Source organism: Lynx canadensis, chromosome X (assembly GCF_007474595.2).
Source record: "Lynx canadensis isolate LIC74 chromosome X, mLynCan4.pri.v2, whole genome shotgun sequence".
Taxonomy (NCBI): Eukaryota; Metazoa; Chordata; class Mammalia; order Carnivora; family Felidae; genus Lynx; species Lynx canadensis.
In genome coordinates this window covers 53,870,548-53,895,849 of record NC_044321.2, presented here as the reverse complement: position 1 = coordinate 53,895,849, position 25,302 = coordinate 53,870,548, and the positions used below count along the sequence as shown (strand labels likewise).

Sequence of the window (25,302 nt, the reverse complement as noted above, 5' to 3'; positions counted from 1 at the left end):
GCAATTGCACTACTATGTTTTTACCCAAAGGATACAAAAATAAAAATTTGAAATGGTACATGCACAAAATTTATAGCAGCACTCCCAACAATAACCAAATTATGGAAAAATGCCCAAATGTCCATTGACTGATGAGTGGATAAAGAAGGAGTGGTATATATATACAATGGAATATAACTCAGCGATTATAAAGACTTATATCTTGGCATTTGGAATAACATGGATAGAACTAGAATATATTATGCTAAGCAAAATAAGTCGGTCAGAGAATGACAAATATATGATTTCACTCCTGGAATTTAGGAAGCAAAACAGCTGAACGTAGGGAAAGAGAAGGAAAAATAAGATAAAAACTGGGAGGCAAACCATAAGAGACTCTTAAAGACAGAGAACAAACTGAGGATTGCTGTGGGGTGTTGGTGTAGGGGATGGGCTGAATGGGTGATGGTCATTAAGGAGATCCCTTTTTGGGATGAACACTGGGTGTTACATGTAAGTCATGAATCACTACATTCTACTCTGGAAACCATTAGTACACTATATGTTAATTAACTTGGATTCAAATGAAATAAAATAAAAATAATATATTGAACAATCACAGAATTTTTATTGAGAGTAACTCATTTTTTATTTTATTTTTATTTATATAATTTATTTTTAAATAATTTATTTTTATTAATTATTTTATTAATATTTATTAATTGAGGTGACCAGATTACTTCAGTGGAATGGTTGAGAAATGACCTCTGAAATGCTGCTCTTTAATAAAAGCAATAGAAACACCAATAGACATTTTCAAAATCAACTTTTTAAGATCTCTGGACATTAACCAAAATTTGAAATAATAGAAGGTGTGCTTGTTCAAGGAAAATAGCTGAGTAATTAATAGAACAGTGAGCTTTGTGGTTTTTTGCCCTGTATTCTATACCCCTTTCTTCAGCTCCATAGTAGCTTTGAAAACTGTGAGCTGGATAGTTTTGGAAGCTGTGAATATCATGATTTTAGTAGCCACTGCAGAGGGCAGAAGGGGATTGTAGCTCCCCTAGAGCTGAAATATATTACTCTTATGGGTTGCCTTATTTGAATTGACTCATAGCTGGCTTACTGCAAATGGATTTTTCCTTAGAGTTTCCTTTTCAAAACAATCAATTAGTAGTGATTGTTCAGTACTGCAGTTCTCTTAGGCAGCATAAATTGTGATAGCAACCAAGAAGCTGAACAATAAACTTAAAAAGAAAAACTGGAGAATGAAATGTCCATAGAGAGCTTTGAAAAGTTGCTACATATTCCTATAAGTATGGAAGATCACATGCACATTTAGGGCTTTGCTTATATGTATTGTTTTGTGCCTGTCTAGAAAAGATTTTAGAAGGCTATATTGTCTTACTTCTGGCTGACCTTGAAGCTCTGGGAGGGAAGATTAAGGCAGAATTATAAACTAATTGGCTGAGTGTTGAAGGCACTCACCAACACACACAAGAGCCCTTCAACAAAGCCTGGGATACTTAATGGTTCAATGCATTTAAATACATCTCTGTCTAATCATTAGCTGACCACTAAGCTAACTGACCAGAGATGTCAGTGGCTTCATATGATAAAGAATACAGACTTTATAGCATTAGCCACAAACTCACTAAACAAACAGCAACAACAAGAACAAATTTGGGGAAAAGACAGGTTTTGATTTCTGATTTGTCACATTACATCATTTAAAATGTTCTCTTTTCAACAAAATTATGAGAAGTGTCAAGAAATAAGAAAATTGGGGCACGTGGCTCAATCAGATAAGCGTCCGACTTTTTATCTTTTCTCGGGGCATGATCTCATGGTATTTTAGATTGAGCCCTGTTTTGAGCTCTGTGCTGACAGCACAGAGCCTTCTCAGGGTTCTATCTCTGCCTCTCTCTCTCTCTCTCTGCCCCTCCTCTGCTCTCTCTCTCTTTCTCTCTCTCTCAAATTAAATAAATATTTTTAAGAAAAGCAATACGAAAATGGGCCATGAATAAGGGAAAAAAGTCCACAATCAATAGAAACTGTCCCTGAGGAAAACAAATCATTGCACTTCCTGGGAAAAGAGTTTCAATGATGTATTTCTAATATTAGAAACATATTTACTTAATAAAAAAGAGCCATTTAAAACTGTGCAGTTGAAAAGTACGATAACTGAAATGAAAATTCACAACAGGGGCTTAACCTCAAATGTTTACTGGTAGAAGATAGAATCAATAAATATTAAGATAGATGAATTGAGATCATACAATCTGTGGAAAAAAGTAAATTAAAAAATGAACAGAACTTCAGAGACCCATAACAGAATATACATAATGGCAGTCTCAGAAGAGGATAGAGAGAAAAGATAGAAAAGATATTTGAGTTAACAAAGGTAAAAACCTTGCTAAATTTGATGAAAAACTTTAGTCTGCTCATATAACAAATTCAACAAACCAAGGGAAGGAAAACTCAAATACATGCTTAAACATACTACAGCCAAATTTGGAAGAAAAAGAATAGGAGACATGAACAATACCATAAATCAACTATACCTAACACATTTCCCTACCCAAGAGCAGTAGAATATATATTTTTTCATGTGTGCAAGGAATATTGTCCAGGAGAGACCATACGTTAGGCCATAAAACAAGCCTCAATAAACTTAAATGAATGAAAATCATACAAAATAAATTTGCTGAATACAATGAAAGGAATTTAGAAATTAATAACAGAAAGTTAGAAAAGTCACAAATATGTGGAAATTAAACAGCATACTCCAAATTAATCAATTGATTAAATTTAGAGGTAATCACAAAGGAAATGATAAAATACTTTGCAAATAGAAAAAAAAAAACATAGTATATCTAACCTTATGGAATTCAGCTAAACAATGAATGGAAGGAATTTTGTAGCTTCAAATTTCCTACTTTAAGAAAGAACAAAGGTACCAAATCAATAACAGAACATTTTATCTTAAGTCACTGAAAAAAATGAGGAGCAAAGTCCAACACAAACAGAATGAATGAAATTAGAATAGAGAAGACATTAATGAAGTAGACAATAAGAAAACAATAGATAACAACAAAACCAAACATTTGCTTATTGAAAAGTTAAACAACATTGACAAACCCTTAGCTAGACTAACCAGGAGCAATACTAAATTACTAAAATTGGGAATGAAGTACAGGCCATTACCATTGACCTTACAGAAGTAAAACTGATTATAAGGAAATAGTATAAACATGTCTATACCTACAAATAAGATAACCTTAGTGAAATCAAATTCCTAGGAATATACAAACTACTAAAACTGGTGAAACAGAAAATGTTACTGGACCTATAACAAATAAAGCGATTTAATTTTTAATTGAAAAATATCCCACAATTCATTCTGTAGGTCCAGCATTACCCTGATACAAAAACCAAAAGCATCCCATGTTCATGTGTCAGATGACTTAATATTGTTAAATTGGCAACAATCCCCATATCCATCTACACATTCAGTGTAGTACCTATCAAAATCTCAGCAGCTATTTTTTCTGAAATTGTCAAGGTGGTACTAAAATTCATATGGAAATTCAAGGGGCCTAGAATAGCCAAATAATCTTGAAAAAGAACAATATTGGATAACTCATACTTCCCCATTTGAAAACTCATTACTCCTTTGTATGTTCTTTACTATTACCACAATTGTTTGGTATTGGCATAAGAACAGATACAGAGATCAATAGAATAAAAATAAGAGTACAAATACAGTCCCTTATTATATGGCCAATTGGTTTTTGACAAGAGTGTCAAGATAATTAATTAGGGGAAAGAATAGTCTTTTTGATAAATGGTGCTGAGATAATAGGATAAATACAAGTGAAAAAACGAAGTTGGACCTTTATAGCATACAAAAGTTAACTCAAAATGGATCAAACAGTTAAATGTAAAAGCTAAAATTATAAATCTCTTAGTAGGAAAAAAAAGATATAAGTCTTCACAACCTTGACTAAGCAGTGGTTTCTTACATAAGACCAACAAAGTACAAGCAATAAAAGAAAAGGTAGATAAATTGGATTTCAACAAAATTTTAAACTTTTGTTCTTCAAAGGGCACCATAATGAAAGTGAAAGTCACACACACAGTGCCCCAAAATTTTGCAAATTATCTATCTGATAAGGGGGACATTTTGTCCAGAGTAGATAAAGTACTCTTACAACTCAATAATAAAGACAATTAGCCCAGTTACAAAATGGGCAAAGTGATTGGATAAATGTTTTTTCTTGCAATATTTTATTTAAATTCAAGTTAGTTAACATATAGTGTAGTAGTATTGGTTTCAGGAGTAGAATTTAGTGATTTATCACTTAGATGTAGCACCCAGTGCTTATCCCAACAAGTGCCCTCCTTAATGCCCATCATCTACTTAACACCCCCCCCATCTCCCTCCATCAATCCTGTTAGTTCTCTATCTTTAAGAGTCTCTTATGGCTTGTTCCCCTCTCTCTATTTCTCTCCCCTTTCCCATATGTTCATCTGTTTTGTTTCTTAAATTCCATATATCAATGAAATCATATGGTATTTGTCTTTCTCTCACTTATTTCACTTAGCATAATACACTCTAGTTCCATACAAAGGAGATAATTAAATGACCAATAAGCACAGACAAAGATTCTCAGTATCATTAGGAGTTAGGGTAAAACAAAACCACAATGAGATACCACTTCAAACCCACTAGGATTGTGGGCAACAAAAAGACAGGTAATAACAAATCTTGGTTAGGACATGGAGAAATTTGAAACTTCATACGTTGCTTTGTTCATAGAAAATTGTGTAGATGATTTTGAAAACAATTTTGTCAGTTCTTCAAAAAGTTCAACATAGAGTTACCATAAGATTCAGCAATTCCATGCCTAGCTATGCACGCCCCTAAAACAAAAAAAATCCACACTAAATTTGTACATACATATTCATGGATACATTATTCATAATAGCCAATAAATGGTAACACCGTGTCTTTCAGTTGATAAATGGTTGAATAAATCTGATATAGCCATACAATGGAATGTTATGTGGCAATAAAAAATGAAGTATTGATAGTACAACATGGAATAGCCCTGAAAATATTATGCTAAGTGAAAGAAAGTCACAAAAGACCACATAGTGTATGATTTCATATTTATGTAAAATGTCTAGAGTAGGCAAATCCATGGAGATAGGAAGTAGGTGAGTGGTTGACTGAATACAGGAGGAAGATTGGAATGGGGAGTGATGCTAATGAGTTAATGCTTCTTTTAGGGGTGATAAAACGATCTGGAATAGCAATGGTGGTTGCACAACTTTGAGAATATACTAAAAACCAATGAGTTGTATACTTTAAAATGGTACATTTTATGGTATATAAATAATATCTCAATTTTAAAAAGTTATGTAACTATTTAGCCAAATATAAATATTGTCAAATATTTTTTTCCTCATGAATGATGAGGCCTGACTAATTTTATTTTATTTTTTTTCAATATATGAAGTTTATTGTCAAATTGGTTTCCATACAACACCCAGTGCTCATCCAAAAGGTGCCCTCCTCAATACCCATCATCAACCCTCCCCTCCCTCCCACCCCCCCATCAACCCTCAGTTTGTTATTAGTTTCTAAGAGTCTCTTATGCTTTGGCTCTCTTCCACTCTAACCTCATTTTTTTTTCCTTCCCCTCCCCCATGGGTTTCTGTTAAGTTTCTCAGGATCCACATAAGAGTGAAACCATATGGTATCTGTCTTTCTCTGGATGGCTTATTTCACTTAGCATCACACTCTCCAGTTCCATACATGTTGCTACAAAGGGCCATATTTCATTCTTTCTCATTGCCACATAGTATTCCATTGTGCATATAAAACACAATTTCTTTATCCATTCATCCGTTGATAGACATTTAGGCTCTTTCCATAATTTGGCTATTGTTGAGAGTGCTGCTATAAACATTGGGGTACAAGTGTCCCTATGCATCAGTCCTCCTGTATCCCTTGGGTAAATTCCTAGCAGTGCTATTGCTGGGTCATAGGGTAGGTCTATTTTTAATTTTTTGAGGAACCTCCACACTTTTCCAGAGTGGCTGCACCAATTTTCATTCCCACCAACAGTGCAAGAGGGTTCCCATTTCTCCACATCCTCTCCTGATTTATAGTCTCCTGATTTGTTCATTTTGGCCACTCTGACTGGTGTGAGGTGATATCTGAGTGTGGTTTTGATTTGTATTTCCCTGATGAGGAGCGACGTTGAGCATCTTTTCATGTGCCTGTTAAGCCTGACTAATTTTAAACACATACCTGCTGGTAGTAGCTTCCCCCATCTCTGATAATCTATTCAGATGATATTTAGTAACCTAATCTTTGGTTACCTCTACCTGGAGAGTTGTGGGCAGTGTGACAATGGCAAGACTCTAGCAGCAAGGCAGGTCTGAATTTGTAATGTAGCATTGTCATTTACTTCTTGTATGGTTTTGAACAAGTTGCTTAGCTTCTGTGAACCTTCGTATTCTCATGTTCAATTTAGGAATAATTACATGTCCCTCATAAAGTTATTATGAGTATTAAGCTGTCAACCAAAGGGCTTTTATCCATTTATGTTTCATGAAATTAACCTTTTCCTTTAAATGCTCCAATATTATATGCATCACATTTCTTTTAGAGTCAAACTGATCTTGCCTGGAAAAATGCTCAAATAAGAAACAATCTGACTCCTTTTGTAGTGTTAACCTTAACAATAAAACAGCCATTTTTTTTTACCAGCAAAAATGGATTTATTCGGGAATAAGAGAGAATTGCAATTCAGGAAAAGGAGGTTATGGAAAAACCATAAGCAAATTCAACAAGCAAAGGAAAGAAACATTTTATAGATAAGAAGGAAGTTGGGAGGGGCTGTTAAAGTCCACTGGAGAAAAGCAAGTGGGTGATAGCTGTTTCCCCTTGGCCGATTTGCGTGTGTAGTTGATTTCTTGTAGTAGATGCAATATACATCTTTCCCTGCTGAGGCCTGTAATTGATGATTCTTTCCCACTGAGGATTCTTCTGTTATGAGGTCTGTAACTGATGATATTTCCTGTAATTGACATTGAATATGCCTCCCCCCACCTTTCCAGCCTCCCCTTCTAGAATCCTGAGTCCACTTTAATGAGGTTTGCCTTTATTAATTTTTTTCAGTAGCATACAGTATTTGGGGACAGGAGTTCTGCAAACATTTCTGTGTTTTCCTATTTACTCTTCCTGATTAAATTATTTTTTTCTTTATGTTGAGCTTGAGCTTTTAATTTGCAGTGTTTCCAAAGGTGACTTCCTTGAATATGAGCAATTTGATCCTCAGAAGAAAAGAGTGCCATTATCTGGTGTCCTATATTGACCCAGCACTTAGTTTCTTTGGTGCTAGGAATTCTTCATTAGTTATCCAGTTCTCTTGGGAAGGGAAATCTATTTTTGATTTAAAATATCAATATGACTATATTTGTTTTCTAGGCTTTCAAGAAGTTTTCTTTAAATCAGATACCATTTGATAATATTCTTCCTGTTTCTGGTGAGAAGTTTTGAACTTTAAACTAGTAGTTACCAGAATTTGAAGGGACGCTTAATACTATTTAACTTCTCTTTTTTTAATATCTGGAGACCATGAAGTCTAGGAAGGAGAAGTTACTTGCCCAGTCACCTCACCAGTAGATCACAGAACTGGCACTAAAAGTGTAGAAAGTTGGGATGGGGGGGAGAAGTGGTAAGGTTTATTTTCTACTATGTGTTGGCACTTTACATTTATCTTCTGATTTAGTTTTTTTTTAAATGTTTTTATTTATTTTTGAGACAGAGAGAGCGTGAGCAGGGGAGGGGCAGAGAGAGAGGGAGATATAGAATCTGAAGCAGGCTCCAGGCTCTGGGCTGTCAGCCCAGAGCCCGACGTGGGGCTCGAACTCACAGACTGTGAGATCATGACCTGAGCCGAAGTCGGACGCTCAACCAACTGAGCCACCCAGGCGCCCCTTCTGATTTAGTTTTTACAACACTCTCAGGTAGATATATTATCATGTCTCTTTGACAAGTGAGGCAACTGAAACTTATAGGGGGTAAGTCATTTATCAAAAGTTTCACAGCAAGAAGATGACAAAATATGGCTGCAAGTCTAGCCCTCTCTCAAAGTCATGCTTTTTTATTTCATCCCCTAAAGTAGAATCCTCATTTTCTGTCACCCTAATGTTCTTTCTAACATGTCACATGGCTTTCTTACCTACATTCCCACACTCATTAGGAACCTGAGGAGAAACAAAAGTAGAATGCAGGGAAATGGAATTTATCTATCTATTAAGGAAAAAGGTTTATTTTTAAATATAATTTATTGTCAAGTTGGCTTATGTAGAGCACCCACTGCTCATCCCAACTAAGGAAGGAGATTTTAATAGAGACACTGCAAGCAGGATGACTAACAGTCCTGGGAAAACCAGGACTTGGGGTTTTCCTTGAACAAGGGGCTTCCAATTTTATAACTGTGATAGTTCCGGGGACACCAAGACAAGTTGGTCATCACTCCTTTCACTGGAGGTGTATGAGCAGAGATTTGATGGTTCCTCAGACTTGAAGAGTTGCATAAGACCATCTGAGATTCTTCTGTTACTGTGAAATAAGATGTTTACCTTGTTGTTTTTGTTTTTGGAGCTCAGGTCCAAATTCTGATAAAATTAGGTCAGAGGGCTGAAAGTTAAATATAATAACACAAAATAGAAACAAGGGAATACTTGAGTCTTACTCTCTTACAGAGAGTAGTACTTCTCTGTACTACTAGAACATAGTTTCATTGTTGTTGTTTTGTTCATTCCTTTTTGTTTTATTTCAATATAAGAATATATTCTCAGGTAGTTATGATTCATTTTCTGACAGCCTCTGAGTGTTCATCCCTGCAATTATATTGTTGTGCCAATCAAGCTGTCTGATACTTAGCAGGTGAATTTGGGCTTTAACTAGTCTGGGAAGGGGGCTGGCATTGGTATGTAAGCTTGCCAGATACTTTTTTTTTAAAGGAAATACCAGAATTTTATTTAAAAATGTTGAAATATTTGAGATTTTGTGCTATTACAGAGATCATATATGAAACCAATAGTGGGAATTAAAAGATACTGTTTAGGGGTGCCTGGGTGGCTTAGTCGGTTAAGCATTTGACGTCAGCTAAGGTCATGATCTTGTGGTTCGTGAGTTCAAGCCCTGAGTTGGGCTCTGTGCTGACAGCTCTGAGCCTGGAGCCTGATGCGGATTCTGTGTCACCCTACCGAACTCATGCTCTGTCTCTCTCTGTCTCTCTCTCTGTCTCAAAAATAAATAAATATTAAAATTTTAAAAAAAGATACAGTTTAGGCTCTTCTAGTAAACATTATAGTAATGAATATATGTGAAAAAAATTACAATCAGTGTATGTTTCAAAAAAATACTTTCTATGTGCTTTATGTATCAATTAATTTAATTCTCACAAGTCTAGAAGTTTAGTATCCTTTTAATCTCTGATTTTTATTTAAAAATTTTTTAATGTTTATTTATTTTACAGACAGAGAGACAGAGCACAAGCAGGGGAGGGGCAGAGAGATAGGGAGACACAGAATCGGAAGCAGACTCCAGGCTCTGAGCTGTCAGGACAGAGGCCGACACAGGGCTCAAACCCACAAACCGTGAGATCATGACCTGAACTGAAGTTGGACACTTAACCGACTGAGTCATCCAGGCGCCCCTTTAATCTCTGATTTTTATTTTTATTTATTTATTTATTTATTTATTTATTTATTTATTTATTTTTAATTTTTTTAATGTTTATTTATTTTTGAGACAGAGAGAGACAGAGCATGAATGGGGGAGGATCAGAGAGAGAGGGAGACACAGAATCCGAAACAGGCTCCAGGCTCTGAGCGGTCAGCATAGAGCCCGACGCGGGGCTCGAACTCCCCGACCGTGAGATCATGACCTGAGCCGAAGTCGGCTGCTTAACCGACTGAGCCACCCAGGCGCCCCTAATCTCTGATTTTTAAATGAGGACATTGAGATACAAAAGAATTACTAATTTCCCCAGATCAAATAGCTATGAAAATGGTGTAGCCAGACTTCAAGATCAGGCAATCTGATCTCAGAGTCTTTAAGCTTAACTAACTTCATGCTATTTTTTTAAGGAAAAATTACCTGGAAGTGGGCATGAAACATTAAGGTAATACTAACAAAATTATCTCTTTGTGCAGAGGTGCATAAAGTATGGGAAAATGAACATCCTCCTTCCCTTAAGACAGCTTCAGGGAGAAAAGAAAAAGTCAGGTCTTAGCTTCAGGAAAGGACAGGAAAGGAGAATTCTGTGAAGAGTATCAGGTTAAGGGAAGATCTCTGTGTAATGAATAGGGGTTTTAAGGATCACTGTGGAGGTGGTTGAGAGGAAGCACAGACCCTCATAGGTATAAGAATATGTTATATAAGATTTACAAGGATGTGAAGCATGGTACTATTGACTGGCCTTGTATTATCAGGTTGAGTGGAGATCTGCTGACACCTAGCAGTGTATACCACTAGCTTAGGATTCTAAGTAGACTAATGAAGACCTGAGTTGTTGACACTGAAAGATCCCTCCTCTAATGACTGGAAGATACCCCTCTTGGATAAATCAACAATGGCTAGTACACAGTTGTATATTCTATTTCAAGTGGTTTGTTTTTTTGCTTATTTGATTTTATTATGTTTATCTTTTAAACTCCTGCTTTGCTGTATTTCTTTTGTAATTATATGGAAACAAAATGAAAGATAATATATAAATAAAATATAATTACAAAGATACAATTAATACACATATGCCTACTATTCAAAAATTAAAGTTTTGTATTTACTTCAGATTATTTGCTCTTTTTGTTCTTTAAAACATTTTATGTATTTATTTTTTGTTCCAAAATTTTATTTAATTCTAGTTAGTTAACATACGGTGTAATGTTGGTTTCAAGAGTAGAATTCAGTGATTCATCCCTTACATTTAATACCCAATGCTCATCATAAGAAGTACCCTTCTTAATACCCATTACCCATCTAGCCCATCCCTTACACATGTCCATCCATCAACCCTCCGTTTGTTTTCTATCCTTAAGAGTCTCATATGGTTTGCTTCCCTTTCTGTCTTTTTTTCCCTTTGCATATATTCTTCTGTTTTGTTTCATAAATTCCACATACAAGTGAAATCATATGGTATTTGTATTCCTCTGAGTGACTTATTTCACTTAGTATAATATACTCCAGCTCCATCCACGTTGTTGCAAATGGTATGCTTCCATTATTTTTGATAGCTGAGTAATATTCCATTATATATATATATAAAATATTCCATATATTATATTACATATATAACACATATACAATATGGAATATTTCTCAGCTTTCAATGGAATATTACTCAGCCTTCAAAAGTAATGAAAGCTTAACACACACACACACACACACACACAAGCACATACACAGCATATCTTTATCCATTCATCAGTGGATGGACACTTGGGCTGTTTCCATAGTTTGGCTATTGTTGATAATGCTGTTATACACAATATAAACATTGTGGTGCATGTACCCCTTTGAATCTGTATTTTTGTATTCTTTGGGTAAATACCTAGTAGTGCAATTGCTGAATCATATAGTAGTTGTATTTTTACTGTTTGAGGAACGTCCATACTGTTCTCCAGAGTGGCTATACCAGTTTGCATTCTCACCAACATTGTAAGAGTGTTCCGTTTTCTCCACATCCTTGCCAAATCTGTTGTTTCCTGTGTTGTTAGTTTTAGCCATTCTGACAGGTATGAAATGGTATCTCATGGTTTTGCTGTGTTTTTCCCGATGATGAGTGATGTTAAGCATCTTTTCATGTGCCTGTTAGCCATCTGTTTGTCCTCTTTGGAAAAGTGTCTATTTGTGTCTTCTGTCAATTTCTTAACTAGATTATTTGTTCTTTGGGTATTGAATTTGATAAGTCTTCTATATATTTCAGATACTAACCCTTTATCACATATGTCTTTGGCAAATATCCTCTCCCATCCCATAGGCTGCCTTTTATTTTTGTTGATTATTTCCTTCACTGTGCAGAAGCTTTTTATATTAATGAAGTCCCAATAGTTCATATTTGCTTGTGTTTCCTTTGCCTCCAAGAACGTGTCTAGTAAGAATTTGCTCTGGCTGAGGTCAAAAAGTTTACTACCTGTGTTTTCCTCTAGGATTTTGATGGTTTCATGTTTTACATTTAGGTCTTTCATCCATTTTAAATTTCTTTTTGTGTATGGTGTAAGAAAGTGGTTAAGTTTCATTCTTCTGCATATTACTGTCCAGTTGGCCTAACATCATTTGTTGAAGAAACTGCCTTTTTCCATTGGATACTCTTTCCTGCTTTGTTGAAGGTGAGTTGACCATATTTTTTTTTTTTATTTTTAAATTTTTTTTTTCAACGTTTATTTATTTTTGGGACAGAGAGAGACAGAGCATGAACGGGGGAGGGGCAGAGAGAGAGGGAGACACAGAATCGGAAACAGGCTCCAGGCTCTGAGCCATCAGCCCAGAGCCTGACGCGGGGCTCGAACTCACGGACCGCGAGATCGTGACCTGGCTGAAGTCGGACGCTTAACCGACTGCGCCACCCAGGCGCCCCTGAGTTGACCATATTATTGTGGGTCCATATCTGGGTTTTCTATTCTGTTCCATTGACATATATGTCTGTTTTTGTGCCTGTATCAAGCTGTCTTGATGACTTCAGCTTTACAATATAGCTTGAAGTCAGGAATTGTGATGCCTCCAGCTTCACTTTTCTTTTTCAGGATTTCTTTGGCTATTTAAAGACTTTTATGGTTCCATAGAAATTTTAGGATTGTTTGTTACAGCTCTGTAAAAAATGCTGGTGGTATTTTGATAAGGATTGCATTAAATGTGTAAATTGCTTTGGGTAGTATAGACATTTTAATAATGTTTGTTCTTCCAATCCATGAGCATGGGATTTTTTCCAATATCTTTGTGTCCTCTTCAATTTCTCTCATAAGTGTTGTATAGTTTTCAGAGTACATATCTTTTACTTCTGTGGTTTGGTTTATTGCTAAATATCGTATTGGTTTTGGTACAATTGTAACTGGGGGTGATTCCTTGATTTCTTTTTCTGATGCTTCATTATTGGTGTATAAAAATGCAACTGATTTCTGTACATTAATTTTATGTCCTGCAGCTTTGTTCAATTCATGTATTAGTTCCAGCAAATTTTTGGTGGGGTCTGTCAGATTATCTACATAGAGTATCTTGTTATCTGGAAATAGTGAAAGTTTGACATCTTCCTTGCCAATGTGAATGCCTTTTATTTCTTTTAGTTGTCTGATTGCTGAGGCCAGGACTTTCAGTAGTATGTGGAATAACAGTGGTGAGAGTGGACATCCCTGTCATGTTCCTGACCTTAGTGGTAAAGCTCTCAGTTTTTTCCCATTGAGGATGATATTAGCTGTAAGCCTTTTGTATATGGCCTTTATGATGTTGAGTTATGTTTCCTCTATCCCTACTTTCTTGAAGGTTTTTATCAAGAAAGTGTTTTGTCAAATGCTTTTTTTTTGCATCTATTGAGAGGATATAAAGAGGTTCTTATCCGTTATTTTATTATGTGGTGTATCATGTTGATTGATTTGTAGATATTGAACCACCCCTGCAGCCAGGTAGTAAATCCCACTTGATTGTGGTCAATTCTATTACATTAATTCTATTAATGTACTGTTGGATTCGATTTTCTATTATCATGTTGAGAATTTTCACATCCAGGTTCATCAGGGATATTGGCCTGTTATTCTCTATTTTAGTGGGGTCTTTGGTTTTGGAATCAAAGTAATATTGGCCTAGAATAAATTTGGAAACTTCCCATTTCCATTTTTTGGAACAGTTTGAGAATAATAAGTATTAAGCCTTCTTTAACTGTTTGGTAGAATTCCCCTTGGAATCTGTCCCTGGACTTTGTTGGGAGATTTTTGATTAATGATTAAATTTCTGTGCTGGTTATGAATCTGTTCAAATTTTCTATTTATTCCTGTTTTAGTTTTAGTAGTTTGTATGTTTTTAGGAATTTGTCCATTTCTCTCAGATTGCCCAGTTTGTTGGCATATAATATTTCATAATATTCTCTTATAATTGTTTGTATTTCTGTGGTGTTGGTATTCTCTCCCCTTTCATCTGTGGTTTTATTTGGGTCCTTTCTCTTTTTCTTTTGATAAGTCTGGCTTAGAGTTTATCAATTTTATTAATTCTTTGAGAGAACCAGCTTTTAGTTACATTGATCTGTTCTCTTATTTTTTTATATATCATTTATTTATGCTCTTGTCTTTAGTTTTTCCCTTCTTCTCCTGGGTTTAGTCGTTATTTGCTGTTGTTTTTCTAGCTCCTTAAAGTGTAAGGTTAGGTTGTGTGTTAGAGACATTTCTTGCTCCTTGAGTTAAGTCTGTATTGCTATATACTTCCTCCTTCTGACTGCCTTTGCTATCAAAGAGTTTGGACTGTCATGTTTTCTTTTTCATTTGATTCCACATATATTTTTTATTTCCTCTTTAATTTCCTGGTTAACTCATTCATTCTTTAGTAGGAGGTTCTTTAATCTCCATATATTTGTGGTCTTTCCAAATTTTTTCTTGTGGTTGACTTCAAGTTTCATATCGTTGTGGCTTGAAAATATACATGGTATGATCTCAGTATTTTTGTACGTGTTGAGCACTGATTTGTGATCCAGTATGTGATCTATTCATGAGAATGCTCCATGTGCACTTGCAAAGAATGTGTATTCCACTGCTTTAGAATGAAATGTTCTGAATATATCTGTTAAGTCCATCTGCTCTAGTGTGTCATTTAAAGCCATTGTTTCCTTGTTGATCTTCTGCATGTATGATCTGTACATTGCTTTAAGTGGGGTGTTAAAGTCTCCTATTATTTTATTATTTTCAATGATTTCCTTTATGTTTGTGATTGATTTATATATTTGGCTGCTTCCAATTGGGGGCATAGATATTTACAATCACTAGATCTTCTTGATCAATATAGACCTTAATTATGATAGAGTGCCCTTCTTCATCTCTTGTTACAGTCTTTGGTTTAAAATCTAGCTTGTCTGATATAAGTATGGCTACTTCGGCTTTTGGTGTCTGTTAGCATGTTAGATAGTTCTCCCTCTCCTCACTTTCAGCCTCAGGATGTCTTTAGGTCTAAAATGAATCTTTTGTAGGCAGCATATAGTTGAGTCTTTTTTTTTATTATATTGATACCCTATTGTTTTTTTTTATTGGATTCCCAGATAATTCTAACGTGTTGCCAGGGTGAAGCATAACTGCCTTATACCAAGGAAGAAACACAACTAACATTTATTGATTGGCTATCATGTGTTCTGGGAGCTATATTTGATGTTATCTTGTTTACTCATCAAAGAACCCTGTGAGATAGGAATTATTATTTCTAGGTAAGGAAAGTGAGTCTCAGAGAATTTGAGTAACTTATCAAAGGTCACAGTTAGTACATCAAATGTGCTTTTTACTCAACCATAGTGCTTCTAAAAAACAAGAAAAAAACACAACTCATTCATCAATTATATCTCCATAACTACTCTGATGTAATAATTCCTAATATGCTCATTTTTATGTCGAAATTGAGGCATAGAAAGACTAAATTGAGAAATTTGTCTAGGTTGGTAAGTAGTGGAGCAGGGACTCAAACTCAAATCTCAAGATTTTAGTTCCACTTTTTTTTTTTTCACGGAAAACCCATTTACATGGAAAACCCACTTTGCTAATCATTTTGCTTGTCTATGAAATGAGAGAAGTCCTGGCTACTCCTAAGGGTGCCTGTGAGGATTAATAAAATATTAACTATGAAAGAATTCATAGAAAACCATAGGCCAATATTACTGATGCATGATGATGCAAAAATTCTCAACAAAATATTAGAAAACAAAATTCAGACTCACATTAAAAGGAGAATAATCAGGATCAAGTAGGATTCATCCCTGGGAAGCAAAGATGGTTGAATAAGTGCAAATCAATAAATTTGATGTATTACATTCATAGAATGAAAGGTAAAAGTCAATGATCATCTCAATCAATGCAGAAAAGCCATTTGACAACTCCCAAAAGCTAAAGTCCAGGACCATAATTCATATATGAAGTGAATTCTACCTAACATTTAAAGAAGAGCTAATACCTATTCTTGTACTCCTGAAACTAAGACTATAGTATGTTAACTAACTTGAATTTAAATTTAAAAAATAGTAATAAATGGTCAGAAGACTTGAATAGACATTTTTCCAAATAAGACATACAAATGCCAAGAGACTTATGAAAAGATGCTCAACATCACTCATCATCAGGAAAATGCAAATCAAAACTACAATGAGATATCACCTCACACCTGTTAAAATGGCTACAATAGAAAAATACAAGACATAAGTCTTGGTGAAGATGTGGAGAAAGGAATCCTCTTGCTCTCTTGGTGGGAAAGCAGACTGGTTCAGCCAGTGTAGAAAATAGTATTCAGTTTCCTCAAAAAATTAAAACTGGAACTATCCAATTATCCAGTAATTGCACTACTGGTACTTACCCCCCAAAATACAAAAAAACACTCATTCAAAGGTATATATGCACCCCTATATTTATTGGAGCATTATTTACAATAGATAAATTATGAAAGCAGTCCAAGTGTCCATTGATAGATAAGTCGATAAAGAAGATGTGGGGTGTGTGTGTGTGTAATGAAATATTATTCAGTCATAAAAAGAAGAAAATCTTGCCATGAAATGAGTAGATCTAGAAAGTATATTGGTAATTGAAACAAGTCAGTCAGAGAAAGACAAATACCATATGATCTCACTTGTATGTGGAATTTAAGAAACAAAAAAAAAATGAACAAAGGAAAAAAGAGACAAACCAAGAAACAGTCTCTTAATTATAGAGAACAAACTGAGGGTCACCAGAGGGGAGGATTATGGGGGGGGGATTGGTGAAATAGGATATGGGGATTAAATAATACACATCATCATGAAAAAAAAGTAAAATAAAATAAAATGATAAAAAGGTGGGGTAAAGAGATTAATTTTACAGTAATTGCACTATAGGACCTAAATGCTGGACTAAGGTCATCAGGACTAAATAAATGCCAGTCATCATCTCATTGTTATTGTTTAGTCATAAGTCAGGGCTTTGGAAGTACCTTACTCAACAAAGTTGATGTGTTTTGGAAAGTTGGAAAGTTTGGAAATTTGTACAAATCAAATAACACTTCAAATTTGTTAGGAAAGTTCAGTAATTAAAGGTATCCTGAAATGAATATTTCATAATGGTAAAGTAAACATAACAAATAAAAACTATTTGCATTATGATTAATCATCAATAAAAATAATAGATAAAAATATTTGACAAAATTTAATATGTGTTCATGGTAAAAACTCTCAACAAAGTAGATATAGAAGGAGTGTACCTCAGTATAATAACGGCAGTATGTGACAGCCCACATCTAACATCATATTCAGTTGTGAAAGTTCCAAAGCTTTCTTTCTAACATCAAGAACAAGACAAGTGTTCAACATTGTAGTGGAAGTCCTAGCCATATTAATTGGTAAGAAAAAGAAAGAAAAGACATCAGAATTGGAAAGAAAGAAATAACATTATCTCTATTTGATTTTAACTAGACAAAATCCTAAAGACTTCACCAAAAAAAAAAAAATGTGGGGTACGAGGTGAAAGAAATGAGTGAAGGGGATAATAAGTTTAAAAAAAAAACAAAAAATAAATTATGTGAGAAAGAAATAAATAAAATGATTTCATTTGCAAGGGCATAATAACCAAAGTATTTAGGAATAAATTTAACCAAGGTGCTAAAAGACTTATACTGTGAAAACTATAAGACATTGATGAAAGAAGTTGAAGATGAAACAAATAAATGGAAAGATATAGTTCTCATGGATTGGAAGAATTAATATTATTAAAATATCCACACTACCCAAGGCAATCTATAGATTGAATTTAATCCCTAACAAAATATCATAGCATTTTTCACAGACTACAACAAATAATCCTAAAATTTGTCTTGAGAAAGAAGAACAAAGCTAGAGGCATTAATGCTCCCTGATTTCAAATTATATTACAAAGTTGTAATCAAAACAGTATGGTACTAGCACAGAAACAGACATATAGATCAGTGGAACAGAATAGACAGCCCAGAAATAAACCTGCATTTATATGGTCCATTAATCTAAGACAAAGGAGGCAAGAATATACAATAGGGAAAAGACTGTCTCTTCAATAAATGGTGCTGGGAAAACTGGATATTCACATGGAAAAGTATGATTCTGATCTTACACTATTCATAAAAGTTAACTTGAAATGGATTAAAGACTTAAATGTAAGACCTGAAACCATAAAATTCCTAGAAGAAAACATATAGGAAAAGCTTCTTGATATGGGTCTTGGCAAATATTTTTTTTTGATATGACACCTAAAGCACAACAACATAAAAAATCAAGTGGGACTATGTCAAACCAAAATTCTTTTGCACAGCCAAAGAAACAGTCAACAAAATGTAAAGGCAACCTATGGAATGGGAGAAAATATTTGCAAATCATATATCTGATAAAGGGCTAATAGCCAAAACGTATAAACAATTCATATAACTCAATAGCAAAACAAACAACCTCCAAATAATTCAATTAAATATGAACAAACAATTTGAATCAACAGTTTTCCAAATAATATATTAAAATACCCAAGAGGTACATGGAACTTGCTTAACTTCACTAATCATAAGGGAAATGCAATTCAAAATCACAATGAGATATCACTGTGGTTAGAATAACTGCCATCAAAAAGACAAGAGATAACAAATACTGGTGAGGATGTGGAGAAAAGGGAACCCTTGCACACTGTTGATAGGAATGTAAATTGGTACAACCACTCAGGAAAATAGAGTGGAGGTCCCTCAAAATATTAAAAATAGAATTACCTTATGATGCAGCAATTCCACATCTGAGTATATATCCAAAGGAAATGAAATCACTATGTTGAAGAGATATCTGCACTCCTGTGTTCGTTGCAGTATTATTTGTAATAGCCAAGACATGGGAAACAAATGACCATTGATAGATGAATGGATTAAAAAGTTGTGATATACATATATATGTATATTGACATATATATGTATATTAGAATATTATTCAGGCATAAAATAGTTGGATATTTTGCCACTTGTCACAACATGAATGGATCTTTATGGTATTATGCTAAGTGAAATAAATCAGACAAAATCATACTGTATGATCTCACTTATATGTGGAACCTGAAAAACAAACTCATAGAAAAAGAAATCAGGCTTGTGGTTGGCCAGAAGTGGGGGTTGTTTTAATTGTATGAAGGCAATCAAAGGGTACAAACTTACAGTTATAAAATAAATAAGAACTGAGTATGTAGTGTACAACATGATAATTATAATTAGTATGGCTATGTGGTATTTTGAAAGTTGCTAAGAGAATAGATCCTATCCTTAAACTTGTGTGGTATGTATATCAATTATATTTCAGTAAAACTGAAGGAAAAAAAATCTCTTTGGTAGGGGTTGGCAAGGAAAAAAAAGAAGAAAGAAAATGAAAACAAAAAGATATTCAACAGGCACTGAACACATTCTTCTGTTAGCCTTTGGTTGGTACCTTCCTCTAGTGTCCAGGCAGGCTCAGAGCACTGGCCCCTACCTCATATCACACAGGTCTATGCCCACCTCCCTATCAAGTACTGTGATTAATTTGTCTTATCTTTTATTCTATCCTTCTAGCTGAATCCTTCAAGGAATTTGCTGAATTGCTCAATGAAGTAGAAAATGAAAGGATGATGATGGTAGGTCTCTAACACTGGGCCATGACCTTATTCATTGGATTGGTACTCTGTTGTTTCCATTTTGTCTCATGGCTGTTTAGTACAGTAAAGATATTTAGGAACTAGATCTGGTTATTCTGTCTCAAGCTTTTACCCTGGGAATTTAACATTAGCTAGAGTTAGATTATTGTAGAAATTCCATTCCTCTTCGTATCAGTGAGAAAGGGTTTCAAAGGACATTAAACTAGGCTATTGAACATGTGCAAAGAAATTGTGGCCTTTAGTGTTCTTAAACATATTATCCATTTATTTATCTGTTTCTCTGTTTGTAAAAATAATATGGGTTTTATTTATATTTGACATATAATTGTTTTATTTAAATCTGTGTGAAAACTTTCCTTACATTTAAAGTCTATTTTTTAAAATAATATACTTATTTTTAGAGCAATTTTAGTTTTATAGAAACAGAGATTTCATATAATCCCTTTCTTCTATTTTGATTCCTATAGCTTTGTAGTAAGACTTAATGTTAGGTGTGAACTTTACAACCATTTTGTCAGCATCCACCAAATGAATTGCTGGGATTTGATCAAGATTACATTGAATCTATAGAACAGGTTGGGATAAACTGACATCTTAAAAGTATTTTCTTATTTATGAACATGGATTATATTTCCATTTATTAAGCCCTTCTTTGATTTCTGTTATCAGAGTTTTTTACATAGCTCTTGTATGCATTTTATTAGATATGTTCCTAAGTATTTTCTTTTTTTGTGAGCTCTATTTTAGCAGCTTAAAAAGTAATCATTTTGTGTGGACCCTAGATCTGCAGCACTAATGTCACCTGGCAAATTGTTAGAAATGGAAGTCCTTGGCCCCAACCCAGACCTATTTGTACCTAATGTGAACGTACCTAAGTTGGTCAATATTTATTTTGATTAGGGGTGTAAAGGTAAAGTTGGAACTTTGTAGAGAGCAAAGAGAGGTGTAATTTGCCTTTCTTGATAAGTTGTCTTCCTGTGGGCAGTTCAGTTTTGTGAAGTCCATTTATCCAATAGCCAGAGTTCTTCAATCTGTCATTACTCATCCTTCCCAGCAGTGTGGTACTGGCTTTTCAGAATAGTGCTACCATTTTATCTAGGCTCCTAGAGAAGTGGGGTTGCAGGGCTTGGAGGTAGGGGAAGTACAGACTTAGGTTCCAATAATGGCAGTGCCACTAATTGTTGATTTCAGACTAATCATGGTATTTTGCTGTCTCTCTTTTTTCATATGTAAAATGAGGAAAATAATCCCTACCTCCCACAGTTGTTGTAAGAGCTCCAAATGATATAATGAGGTGTTCTATATGTAGCAAAAAACACTTATTAAGTAAGTCTTGTTTGTAGTTATCTTTTGTTACCCCCAAGATTCTGCTTGTGGAAATTTGACTTGGGAATTTTCTTAGTTTAAGAGAATTGCTTCTAGGGATTCTAAGGAGGGACCAATATCGGTAGCTTCTCTGGAGTCTGGTAGATATTCCCCCACTAGCTAATCTACACTCTACTAACTGTTTTCTTCTGCCTGAAGAGTTTGTGGACTATTGCCAATGTTGATCTCAAAGGCATTCAACTCCTTTTCATTCAGATACCACTAGAAAGCTCAACTGTACTTCCTTCAACCCTAGTTGTTTATCTCTTTTATTTACCCAATTATAAAGCTCTAAAATATTAAAGTAGGACTCATCTTTTGAGATATTGTTTTTCTCACCCTTCTTGCTAGATCTTTTCCACAGGAATGACTCATTTTCTTCTGTCTTTCACTGTTGTGCCCTTTTGTGCCCACAACTTTTCAATCATGTATTGACTTTTAGCTCCCCACTTCCCGTTTAATTCTAGGAATGCTGTGAAGGTTAAGCTCAATGAGGGCCTTTCACAACGTGCCAGGAATTCATTGTTTGACTGCACCTCTCCCTTTTCCTAGAACTGTGGTAAAAGGACTCCTTACCCCAGTATAGATAATCTGGGTTATCTGAGGTATTAAACAGCTTTTTATCCTTTCTATAAGAAGAGACCAAACGAAGCTTTAGAAGAACGGGAAGGAAGTTCACAGCCCTAGCATCTGATAATTGCAAATGTCTAGTCATTCTTGTAATGAACTTAAACTGTTGAAGGAATTATGGAGGAAAGAATTGAGGGGAAGCATTTCCCAACTGTGGTGTTCTTAAATAGTACCCTGTGGGATGTTGTATTAACCTCAGAAATTGGCCTTGAAAAGTCTGGATAAAAGACTTCCTGTATGATTAAGGATAGGAGTCTCGCCTATGTGCCTTTCTGACTCTAAAGGGGACCATATTAGCAATATGCAAGGTCTGTCTTTGAGGACTGCCAAGAATGACCTAAAGAGACCCATGCTATTTTAAACAGTGTATCTTCAAATCCTTTTTTTGGTAATTAGTTAACAATAAAAGATTCACAAACAATCCTACACTGCTGGATTGTGTACCATCTCTAATCTGCTAAATGTTTTATCTAATGTTAATTTGGGATTCATGCAATAAGAATCCGATTAGTTAAACTCCCTAAGATGTTTAGAATATCAGTTATCATGCTGGGTATTCTACCCTGAGTTAGAAGGTAGGAGCTTTTCTCCTAGAGAATTTATGAAATGGATGCAGTGATCAGAAAGGGGAATAAAGGTCATATTTAATTAAAAGGGCTTTTTTTGAGTAGATGCTGAACTTCTAAGGGATTTAAGGATAAAACAAAATGAAAAAAAAAAAAAAAGCCAAGCTTCAGTGTGACCATTTCCTATATCTCTAGCTCTGTTTTCTGGCAGAAAGTAGTATAATTACCAATGAGTGTCAAAAAAAGGAAGTGGCTCAGAGTATCTATTTGTGTTGTAGGAGACTGGGAGCAATATTGCCAATGTGATTAAGGGAAATCTATGGTCTCCAATTTCAGTGAATCATATGCTAGTTTCCTAGGGCCAAACATACAAAAAGCAGTGGTCTTATGGACCCTGTGTGAGAGGTTGCTGGTACACCTGCTTATGCAAGAAAATCCCCTTTGAATCACGAAAACTGGTACTGTGCCATCCTTGTGTTGCCTGTGTATGCAAGGGCTCAGCTGAATATCCATATAGAGGTTTGACACATATTACTCTCCTTAGAAATGGCATGTTCACTTCTTATTCAACAGCAAACTTCTTCAGTGTGTCCCAGGTAACCACTTTTTTTGTGTTACCTTGGTGAAAGTGGAAATAATTTTTCTAATTATCTATTGCTGCATAAAAACCTATTTCAAAACATAGTGGCTTAACCTAAAACCATTTAATTTTATCTCATTATGTTGTGGTTCAGGAATTCAGGCAGGGGTCAGCTGGGTGATTCTTCTGCTTCATATGGAGGTGTTCACCTGGGAGGTGGGTTGATGTGGAGAGTCCAAAGCAGCTTTGCTTACCCATCTTGCACCTCAGTGGGATGGCTGGAAGGTTGGGCTGAACATAACTTTTACCAGAATGTGTATGTTTGGCCTCACTAGTTTGGTAGTCTCAGGGCAGTCTAACTTCTTAGAGAGTGGCTCAGGGCTCCCCAGTGGGAGTGTTCCAAGAGAACCAGGTGGAAGTTGCTGGCCTTTTATGACTTAGTCTGAGAAGTCACATTGTGTCACTTCTGCTGTATTCTATTGGTTCAAAGAAGTAATGAACTCACTCTCATTAAAGGTAGAGGGGGCAGAGGCCTCACCTCAATAGGAGAAGTGTCACAAAATTTGTAGCCATGTTTTAAAAGTTCCACAAAAGGAAAGAAGAAAAATGACTCTCTGTATTGGATCTATGATACCAATGACATAATTTGTTTCCAGGTAGGTACACAAAGTTGATGTCACACAATTCACAATTCATAACTGTAGAGTGTGTTGGGCAAAAGAGATGTGCTAGTACTTTTAATAGACTAATTCTTGTTTTTGATCAAGCAGAATCACTGGTGTCTTTATTTTTGGTGCTAGGGCTTCTGGTAGAGCTTTGATTGGGTGAGAGTTTGCCCATTTAGTTGAACTTTGAATCATACCTAGACACAAAACAGGAGGCCCAAAGTGCCTGCAGGACATAGCTAAAAAATATGTACTAATGCCCCAACTTGCCATGCATTTTGGTGGGTAGTTTAAAAACTGCTTCTTAATATGGAGAATACAGGACTGGTCAAAACTGGCTCTTTACTCTGTTTTCTATTTTTGGTATGAATATATATCTTGTCTTACTGACACTTTATGTCTCATTTGCCAAGGAAGGCAGTCCCTCATTTTCCTGTCTTATAACATATCAAAATTAATGCAATGGATCCTAAAATCCAGCCCTTCAGATGTATTCTTTTAGGTCCTCCATTAAAATACAGCTGATTCACACAAGTGAAGAAAACAAACTCCACTTGCTGCCTTGGACAGGTGTAATTTTTCAAGAGGTTAATATTGAAGACAAAACTTTGTGTATCTCTGCCTGACCACTAAGCAAGGGGTCCAATTTGTAAATGGGGTTTTTATACCTCTAGAACCATATTAATGTCAATGTTTTAGTATTTGGGCAGGCTGTTTTTATCAGCTTTGGAGCATCTATAGTTAGGTAATTTGAAGGCCTAGTCCAGTGTTCTCTGTGATGCTGTAATACACTCCAAGTTCTGAAGGAAATGTTCTGGTTTTATGACACACACTGGCAGGACTGGAAACAATTTATCTTGATGCTATTATTGCTAACTCATTTCCCTCTCATGAAATTATTTGCACTTGATGCAATTGGTATTTTCGTGCATTTTCCATTCCCTTTATCTTCTCTTTTCCACATATACTTCAGGCCCCCATATCTGTTTCTGGACATGACTATAGATATTTATCGATTAAAAACTCAGATCAGACTGCCAGTAAAAATACAGAGAAATGCCCCTAGTGTTCCTTCTCTCATTTCCTCTCAAATCATTTGATTTTAAGAGACCAATATGGGGGGGGGGGAAAGTAACAACAATGGGAAAAAAAAACCCAGCAAATCAATTTACATTTTGCAGGCTGATGTATTACAGTGAAATGCCTTAGTAACAAGGAAACTTGAATCTGATCTTTTCTAATCTGAAAGTTGTTTTATATGTTTTCTTTTTTTTTTTTCTAGGTACACAATGCTAGTGATTTGCTGATTAAACCCCTGGAAAATTTTCGGAAGGAGCAAATAGGCTTCACCAAGGTACATTTTCTCCACATAAGATATTTTTTACGGCAGTTGAGTAGTTGTTTGGGCTACCACCCTTCATTCTTTAGGGGCGAGGAGGGTTCATATATATATAAGAATCATTCAAAAAAGTGAGAAAATCTGGAATTGGTGCCTGGTCATGTTTCCAACTAGCTGTGCAACTGTTGACAAGTCAGTTCTCGTTTTGGAGCTTCCATTTCTCCATCTGGAAAATGAGGAGCTCAATAATAACAAATA

The 25,302-nt window shown here is 35.1% G+C and overlaps 1 protein-coding gene across 1 annotated transcript in view; it reads left to right on the top strand.

Annotated features, from left to right (window-relative positions):
* Nucleotides 1–25,302, top strand: part of OPHN1 (oligophrenin 1) — a 621,295-nt gene that overhangs the window by 220,315 nt on the left and 375,678 nt on the right. The window contains exons 4-5 of the mRNA XM_030305317.1: nucleotides 19,817–19,878; nucleotides 24,988–25,059. Of these exons, the coding sequence (XP_030161177.1) occupies nucleotides 19,817–19,878; nucleotides 24,988–25,059 (134 nt within the window). The remainder of the gene's footprint in view (nucleotides 1–19,816; nucleotides 19,879–24,987; nucleotides 25,060–25,302) is intronic.